At 43.6% G+C, this 9,597-nt stretch overlaps 1 protein-coding gene across 1 annotated transcript; it reads right to left on the bottom strand.

Moving 5' to 3' along the window:
- Window positions 1–597: 597 nt before the first annotated feature.
- On the bottom strand, window positions 598–3,476 carry LOC117816630 (trichohyalin-like). The gene is made up of 2 exons (XM_034688987.1): window positions 1,194–3,476; window positions 598–1,160 (listed from the first exon to the last, which is right to left on the bottom strand). The coding sequence occupies exons 1-2, from the start codon at window positions 3,394–3,396 to the stop codon at window positions 781–783; spliced, it is 2,583 nt and encodes an 860-aa protein (XP_034544878.1). The 5' UTR covers window positions 3,397–3,476; the 3' UTR covers window positions 598–780.
- Between the last annotated feature and the right edge of the window lie 6,121 nt (window positions 3,477–9,597).

The following is a 9,597-nucleotide window of genomic DNA, read 5'->3' as shown; positions in this document are numbered from 1 at the left end:
CAGTCTACGTAAACATTAAAACATATTCCTTTCCTCTCGTGTATCTTCTGTCGCACGGCTCGGCTCTGACCAGCTTGTTTCGTCAATTTTCGGAAGGTCCGAGCCTCTCCGGTCACATGAGCAACCTCGAAACAGACGCGTGCATATGAAACGCACCGGTCTCTATAGGTGTTATTGGAGCAGTATGTGTATCAACTGCGCACAGAATTTGACTTTGGCGTATACATCGCACGTATTTTGAAAGTGTAAAACCATGCTATTTGTATGCCATGGGGTGAGAGTGGGTTGAGTTCAGAGCTTGTTCTAACTGATTAATTGTCCAAATAATCCTCATGTGACCATTTTGCTGCTCCCGACCACTGACTGTACACTGAAAGGACCTCTTATTTGAATTTAATGGGCTGTTAAGATAGAGACAACCCCCTTAAATGAAAGCTGAGACAACTACAAGAACTTCTACAGAGTCCAGTGGCCTATAGGATTAAGGTTATGATGAAGCCTTTTTATATCAGCCTCAGCATGAACTGGAGCCTCAGCTCCTAAGTGGTGAACTGGGCCACCTTTAAAAAAACACACATCCTTCATGTAATCATTTCATACATTTATTTGCAATATATTTATTTATAATACATACATATATAAATACATACATACTCTCATTCAAACCTACCTACCTTGTGTTTTTTTTGGGAGAAACCAGAGTTCCTGGAGTAAACCCACATTTGCATTTTGACTGGGGGACATTGGAAACTGTGTTTCAGGTGGAAGCAGTTGGTCTGTTTAGAAGGGGCGTCCTGTGTTGTTTATGGTGAAGTATTGTTCCAACAGGGAGGGGAGGAAATCCAAAGGGCCACAGTACGGGTTAGAATTGCATTGAACAGCCAATCCACTGGACAAAATACTCACTGAAGCGAGTGTACATGCAGAGGCAACTCCAACATACATCCCAGCTTTCAGTAGGCCTCTAAAACAGCGTCTCCACGAACTTGTCTTCGGAACCTCAGCAGCTGGTGTGGTCTCAGGGGGGCTTTGGTCGGTCTCCTCCTCCTGTAGCCGGTTAAGATGTTCTGCATTTTCAGCCTGCTTGCATTCCTCTGTGAAATTTATTCCAGCTAGCATCTCCTCCTCCTGCTTCGCCTCTAGCTGTTCTTCAAGCTCGTTCAGTCTTTGTTTCAGATCGGTGTTGTGGGCGTGCAGATTGTCTGCAATTTCCTGCTTTTTGACAATTTCATTGTTTAGATTTGCGACACTCTCATTGTGCGCACTACTTGTCAGATCAGCTTGGTCCAGTTCCAACTCTTGGATATGTATTTTAGAATTCAAGTTATCAATACGTTCCCTTAGTTTCTTGGTCAGAGACTCTTGTTCTGCCAGCTTCTCTACTAGGTTGTTATTATTTTCTTCCAGAACTTCTTCCCACTCCTTTTTCTTTTGCAGTGCATGCTTTAACCGATGGACCTCTTCCTGCATCTCCTCATTAAAAGATTCAGCCTGCATCTGATTCTGTGACATGTCAGTCCTGTTGATCTCCTCTTCTTCTTGCAGTTCACTCCTCATTGCATGCACTGCTTCCTGAACCTCAGCAGCTGGTGTGGTCTCAAGGGGGCTTTGGTCGGTCTCCTCCTCCTGTGGCCAGTTAAGATGTTCTGCATTTTCAGCCTGCTTGCATTCCTCTGCGAAATTTATTCCAGCTAGCATCTCCTCCTCCTGCTTCGCCTCTAGCTGTTCTTCAAGCTCGTTCAGTCTTTGTTTCAGATCGGTGTTGTGGGCGTGCAGATTGTCTGCGATTTCCTGCTTTTTGACAATTTCATTGTTTAGATTTGCGACACTCTCATTGTGCGCACTGATTGTCAGATCAGCTTGGTCCAGTTCCAACTCTTGGATATGTATTTTAGAATTCAGGTTATCAATACGTTCCCTTAGTTTCTTGGTCAGAGACTCTTGTTCTGCCAGCTTCTCCACTAGGTCGTTATTATTTTCTTCCAGAACTTCTTCCCACTCCTTTTTCTTTTGCAGTGCATGCCTTAACTGATGGATCTCTCTCTGCATCTCCTCATTAAAAGATTCAGCCTGCATCTGATTCTGTAACATGTCAGTCCTGTTGATCTCCTCTTCTTCTTGCAGTTCTCTCTTCATTACATGCACTGCTTCCTGGAGAACTGTATTATTAGATTCAAGGGATGCAAGCTCCTCAGTCACACATAGGTACTCGTTGTTTGGGTTCCTTATGTAAGCGTTTCTTTCTTCCAGGATCGTCTTTTCATCAGACAAGAGTTTTGAGAGCTGAGCCAGGTCCTCCTTAGCCTCAGCATTCTCACTGACCAACTCCTGTAGCCTTCTTTCATTATCTCTCATATCATCGTATGATAACTCATAGATTCTCTGAACTTCTGCCTGCAGACTTTCATTATGTGCCTGTCTTTCCTCTAATTCAGCTCTAAGACATACCACCTCCTCATTTTCCTGCAGCTCACGGACTCTCACTGAAAGGTTTCCATTTTCAAGTTGAATCTTCTCATTCAGTTCTTCAAGTTCAGCCACTTTATCACTGCAGCCTCTCTGATCCTCAATACGTTGCTCACTGTCACACAATGCAGCTTTCAGTTCCTCAAACTCTGCTTGGTATTCATCATTGGCTGACTGAAGGCAGGTCACCTGCTCGTTCAAAGCCCTCTCATTTTCCTGATTAAGCTGCAAGTCTTCAGTCAGCTGCTCAGTCTTTGTGTGAAATTGTTCCTCCAGATGCTGAAGTTGTTCCTGTTTAGCAGTGAGGCAGTCTCTAAGGCTCTTATTTTGTTCCTGTAAGTCGAGCATGCCTCCTTGCAGACTTTCATTCTCTGTCTGTTTTTCTTCTAATTTCGTTTCCAGACATGCCACCTTCTCATTTTCGATCTTCTCATTTTCCTGCAGCTCACAGACAATTTTCTGAAGCCTGGTAATCTCAGTCTCCTTATTTTCTAATTCTAAGTGAAGTAACGCCTCCAGCCGTATGTTCTCATCCGTCACTCGAGTTTCTCTCAACACTGTTTCTTCCAATTGTGACTGGATCTCCTTCTTTTCCTCAGCCTCTTTAGTATGCAGCTCCATGATAAGGATCACCTGTTCAGTAAGGCGGGTCTTCGAGGCAGTCAACCTCAGCTGTTCCTCTCTGAACGCTTTTTCTTCTATTTTCCGGAGGGTCTCCTTGGCCTTCATATGTCTTACCTTCAACTGTAGGGACCTGATCTGTGCATGCTCCGCCATGTGTCGCTCAGGCCGTCCTCTCCTCACTCTCCGACAAGAAATATGCTGCTGACGGTTCTCAAGCTCAGGAGGTCCTCTCTGCTCTGCAACAATGAGATGGCGAGAGTCCTCCAACATTGGTGAATTAGTGGAATGAGAGTTACTTTGAGACATATTTGTTGATGGGCAAAGTTACTGCTAAATAACTAAAATGATAACACAATGAACGATGTTATACTATTAATACAAACCAGTGTTTGTCCACTGCAGGTTAGCATTGGTTTATAAGAGACAGAAGAATAAATGTCCTTTGATCTTTGCCTGTGACTATGACATCACAACTGTGGAGCTTCAGCAGGGCGGAGCTCGTTACCGTGGCGACACTCAGACTCTGGCTGCACAATGGCTGTGCATTGGAGCAGAATTTTTGGCTTCAAAACCGTACAACGGGAAAAGGCGGAGCAACGCTGTCCATTTTGTATACAGTCTATGGTTAGCCCCAGTGTTGACAACTTAGCGACTTTGTCGCTATTTTTTAAGGAGTTTTCAGACCCCTCTAGCGACTCTTTTTCAAAAAAGCGACTAGCGAGAAATCTAGCGACTTTCTCTGGTGTTGTTTGAGACTTTTGGAGACTCTGAAATGAAAGCATGTATGGTTCTAAATGAGTAGCGGGTGCTGCAAGTGCCCCCTCCCCTGTCCAAAAGCACTCACAGACGGCTCGGTCTGAGTCGAGCAGCAGTCCTTTGTACCTGCAGTCAGAGCAGAGATGTTAACCCCTCCGCGTCCAGACTGCAAATGAATCGCGCATGTACGAACACACCGCTGGCTGATCCATTTAGGTAGTTCATGTAGATTGTATACAATAAATATTTTGAAAATGATATTGTTGAAATGTATTTATAAACATATTTAGGGTGTTTTTTAACCTATTTATGTCTCTCCCTCGACGTTACACATCTCTCTGACAGCGTCTATTACAATTGAGATTATGCAAATTAGGTGATGACGTCATTTAGCGACTTCTAGCGACTTTTAGGACAGCCAATAGCTACTTTCCTTACCGAGGAGTTGGCAACACTGGTTATCCCCAATGCTTTTGTTGACAGCTCGAGAATGAACACCGGAGAATTCATCAGGTCTCAAAAATCAGCCTTAACCACAGTACATCTTGAAGTGACATAATACAATGAGGCCTTTACTGGCCATAACATCTCTATCAGTGATGGCGGTAACGCGTTCTGACCACTTTTTTCAGTAACGAGTAATCTAACGCGTTAATATTTCTAAACCAGTAATCACATTAAAGTTACTTATCCAGTCACCTTGTGTTACTATTATTTTTGTCATTTTTGATAGTAGAAATATATATTTTTTGTTTTCTTCATGTGTCTCGGGGAGTGACATCACATATGCGACAAGTCACGTTTTCAGCATGCGGCCAGTCAAGAACGAACTCACGTGTACCACCATACGCGGCTCCCCAAACGTAAACAACTATGGAGGGAGGAGAGATATGCGTTTTCTAGCTGGAAATATAGTCAATATTTTGAGTTCATGTCAGCTAAAGATGACAATATTAAGGTTTGTTATAAACTCTGTGCTGCTGGTCACAAAGTACTATCTAGCTTCAAAAACACTAGGTCTAATTTGAAGAAACATTTGGAATCGCAGCACAGCACAGTCAAGCTTACAGAGCAAGTCCCACCAGGTGATGCTAAGCAGTAGGGGTGAGCCCGACTAAGGATTTGCTTAGTCGAATTTGATTCATCAGATTTTGCCCATAGTCGATGAATAGTGGAATGTTTGTTGTTTTTCCTTATTGACCCAAAGTCTGCATGATGGTGACCGCATGACAATATTACACATAACCCTTTACAATTAAGAGACTCAGAGCTTAAAGTAAAAAGGACAAAAGAATATTATAAGCATAAAACTTGGATTTTTTAAATCTTTATTGCAAAAACAACGAGGTGATGAAGGAGAGAAAACTCAAATAAGGCCACCATCTGTTAAACATGGAACAACGCGCCACTATAGAGAAAGGAATCAGGAGATATTTAAACAGTGTTCACACAACCAGCTAGAGGGTTTTTAAATCTCTTAACAGTACCCTTTAAAACAGTCTTTCATTGCGTCATCGCGTCAAATTGTACACGAGGAAAACCATCATGTGTACGGGCAGAAGTGCGCTCCTTGCTTTGTTGACTGTAAATCCTGTCTTTGAGAATATCCTCTCTGATGATGTGGAGGTGGATGGGATGCTGTGGATTGTTTTTGAAGCTTTGGACAGCTTCTTTTGGCCCCGTACAGTTTTTGTGTGGTCCGGTAATCCTTGATCTCACAGCCCTCTTCATGAAGCTGCTCCTCATCTTCATCACTAGTTTTTAAAATCATCTGAAGTTTTATTTCCTGACATTTTGAGCTGCTATGAATGTAGAAAGATTTAAAGACCAGCTGAGGTACGTCTGCTCCACAGGTCCCGCTAAATGGTCCATCTTTAATTACCAGGGGAGATTTAATTACCACTTTAAGGAGATTTAACACTTCAAGAGCTGTTCTCAGAATTACATTAAATAAGTTTATATTTATATCAAAATAAGCTATATGAGACACTATTTTTAAGGGAAACAGGAAAATAATGTAAAATTAGACATTGAGCACCCCCATGGTTTGAATGGAATGATCCATGTTTCATATGCAAATATTCGACTATGAGATTGGCAGTCGACTAAGGCTTGTTAGAACGAATATTCGACTATTTGGGGTCACCCCTACTAACCAGAGAGCAGCGAGCAAAGCCACGACCTCAACTTCTGCAGGAGGTCCCCCACCCACGCAAGCTGGAATTCGGTGCAAAACCAGTAAGTGGGGGAGAGTTGAATGAGTTGGACGGCCGGTATGTTGTAGAGCAGGGGTTCCCAAAGTGTGGGTCGGGACCCCCTGGGGGTCGCGAGTCACCCATGAGTCCTTACGCCAAAGATTTCTGTCAAGTTTCATTATTCATTAAGTTGTAATAAATAACATTTAATCTTCAAACTATGTCTCTCCTGATTGAAATGTATTCATGGCTGCTGTTGCCTCACAGCAATGAGGTTCCTGGTTCAAATCCCAGGCCCGGCAGGAACCTTTTGCACGTTCTCCCTGTGCATGAGTGGGATTTCTCTGCGTGCTCCAACTTCCTCTCACAGTCTAAAAACATGCTCGTCAGGTTGTGGATGGTTGTATGTTAGCCCTGGGATGGACTGGCAACCTGTTCAGGCTGTACCCCGCCTCTCGCTCAATGACAGCTGGGATAGCCTTCAGCCCCCCTGCAGGCCCAAACGGGATATGCATTACAGATAATGGACGGGTGGATGTGTTCATAAACTGTATGAAAATTCAGACTGAGGAAAAAGATGCAAATCATGTCAAAGGAGCATTATAGTGATGATCGAAACAGTTACTCCCCTGAGTTCAGCCCTGGACAACCAAGGAAGGAAAACAAATGAATAATGCATCAATGTTCCAGCTCACCCACACACACACACACACACACACACACACACACACACACACACACACACAAATATACACATTCATGTCTTCAGTAGCTTGTGAGGACATGATCTTGTGTGTTCTTAGTGTGCAAGACATGTAGGGAAAGTTAAAATGTCAGAACGTTCAGACTCAAACATGAATGTCCTCACAAGAACAGAAGTCTGTGAAATTATCGGCACACACACACACACACACACACACACACACACACACACACACACACACACACACACACACACACACACACACACACACTTCCATTTTGTTCTCCCTCTGCTTACATGTCCCTCCGACCTCCTCCCTCGGTGTTTCCACATCTTTGTTGTCTGTTTCCTTTCCTCTGACTGCTGCCGGGGAATCTTTAATCGACTCCAGCTGTGAAGGTGATCTGTACGTGCAGCTCCTTCCTCTCCAGTGAACGGGACTCTGAGGCCGCGTGCGTTCGTCAGGCTGTCTCATTAATGGTGACATTTGTGGCTTCTTAATATTTCCTACCGCATGTCATCCTCACAATCCCCTCTTTGCTTTGTGTTTGTATTAATGAGGAGAAATAGAATTAATGTGTTTATTAACGACAAACTCACGTAGAGTAAACAAAGACGAAAGAAGGGAATTTATTGAAAGAGGAATACTGTTTATTAAGGTTATTGAAGAGGGGAGCAGTCTGCAGAATAATGATAATAACTGAAGTGTTTGTTTATGTAATTTGCAGCATACGAGAACAAACTGAAAAACTGTTCTTCTGCTACAAAGGATGGATGATTCATGTTTCTCTAATCTCTGCAAGCTTGTTATAATTAAGTCGATGATTTTTAGACTCCTTAATGCAAAAGTGTTTTCAAATCGTGTCTGGGTCATATTTTAATAGGCCTAAATGTGCTGTTTGTGTCATTTCGTCCTTCACCCGTGACTAGAATAACAGCAGGAATACAAATACAGTCATAATTTACTGTATGAGAGATTCAAAGAGTGGCACTCAGGGATGGAGACAGCGATAAAGAGCTGAGTTTGCATCTTTGATTTGGACGTTATTACCGAAACTATTTAAAAAACAACAAGCTGTGAACCAATTCTATAAGGGATTTTTCTTACAAGCGTTCGACACACAACTCTTCCGTGCATGGGTCATGACCGGTTCATCGTTCAGCTTCTATTTCTCACTTGATTGGCGGATAATAAAGTGTCTGGGTCTGACAATGAGTCAGAGGGCTGCTCGCTGCAGGATGAATAAATAGTTAAGTATTTTTAATCGTTGGAGCAGATGGATACAGGAAAAGCAAAGAGAGGACAATCTTCTGTCTGATGATCTACGCATGTCACTGCCGCTGAAGATCTTCCATCCATAGTATTGAATCACAGACATGGATGAGGGTGTTTTCATAACTATGCACCAAAGAGTGCTTGAGCTTTGGTGATGATAATGACGTTGTGTCGGCTTGTTATTTCCTGCTCAGAGTCTTAAAGTGTTCTGTGGCCTGTTTAGAGTTGTTCTGTTACCAATACTAATGCCGAATATAGCTCCCAAACAGCACTGAGTAACATTGAATCAGACACACATATCTGATACCATCGATTAAGCTGCGTTTCCACCAGGTGGTCTGGTTTGGTAGGGTAAGATAAGCACTTGCAACAAAAGTTGGAAACGATACCAAAATTAGCAATCCAAATCATTCTACTTTTTTGGCACTCTTCTGTTGGGGTACCGAGCGTACTGTTACACCCCCAAAGGTTGTCAAAGAAGAGATACAAATGAATTCAAGCTGGAGAAAAGAAGAAAAGAACCACGCGTCTGCAACAGCTAGAACACTACGCTCCCAACATGCAGGCCTGCTCATCGTACCTAAAGTCTCTAAAAGTAGTATGGGAGGTAGAGCCTTCAATTATCAGGCCCCTCTCCTTTGGAATCATCTACCAGTCAGGGTCCGGGAGGCAGACACCCTCTCTACTTTTAAGAGGAGGCTTCAAACTTTCCTTTTTTGATAAAGCTTATAGTTAGAGCTGGATCAGGCTTGGACCAGCTCTTAGTTATGCTGCTATAGGCTTAGACTGCTGGGGGAACTGGCACACTGACACACTGGGATCCTATCTCACCCCATTCCCCCCAACCCCCTCATCACTTACTTTAACTCTTCCTGTCCCATTAAAGTTACTAACCATAGACCTTTCTGGAGTCCCTGAGCTCCCTTGTCTCGCAGGTTCCTCTGAGCTGCCGTAGACGTCCTCCTGCTGTGGACGTTTCATACTCCAGCTGATACGGACGTGCTGGACTCCAGTGGCAACAGCTTCTACAACTCGTCTCATCACTATCACTGCTCCCTCTCTCTCTTAATGAAGTTAAGGTGTTAACTTAGATTCGGGAGCAGGACCACGCCTAAACCACACCCTCAATCACCTGACAAGCCTTCTTAAACGTAGCCAGCCTACTCCAACTGCTTGTCCGTGATTCTTCAACCCACCCTCCCTCACCTTACTCTACTGCACTTAACCTATTTCCTTGTCCTCTCCTACTCAACTCGTGCTCGCTCCTTCTATGCCCTGTCTACTTCCAGGTACAACCTGGGTCAAGATCAGCTCCGGCAGGATAACGCTGAGACGGAACCCCCATCCTGAGTCTCCTTCTGCTGGGCACACCACGCACAACTAATTCATTAAATGTTCAACTTATATCCTTGTGTGGCGTGGTCCTTGCTAGTGAATTCTCCTCTATCCCTCTCTCCAACTCGGTCTCAGCAGATGGCTGTCTAACTTGAGTCTGGTTCTGCTCGACTGTTAAAGGAAGTTTTTCCTCGACGCTGTAACTTGCTAAATACTGCAAGGTGCAATGCTCATGGTGGATT

This window comes from Notolabrus celidotus, chromosome 7, assembly GCF_009762535.1.
Source record: "Notolabrus celidotus isolate fNotCel1 chromosome 7, fNotCel1.pri, whole genome shotgun sequence".
In the NCBI taxonomy this organism is placed as follows: Eukaryota; Metazoa; Chordata; class Actinopteri; order Labriformes; family Labridae; genus Notolabrus; species Notolabrus celidotus.
Note: the sequence above shows the minus strand (reverse complement) of the source record. Positions and strands in the feature narration are given on the sequence as shown.

Bases quoted from the DNA above. Each gene is read 5' to 3' on its own strand.
- LOC117816630 (XM_034688987.1), bottom strand. From the start codon at position 3,396: ATGTCTCAAAGTAACTCTCATTCCACTAATTCACCAATGTTGGAGGAC. The intron at 1,161-1,193 runs ACGCCCACAACA...AACAAAGACTGA, and splicing joins GGAAATTGCAGACAATCTGC to ACGAGCTTGAAGAACAGCTA.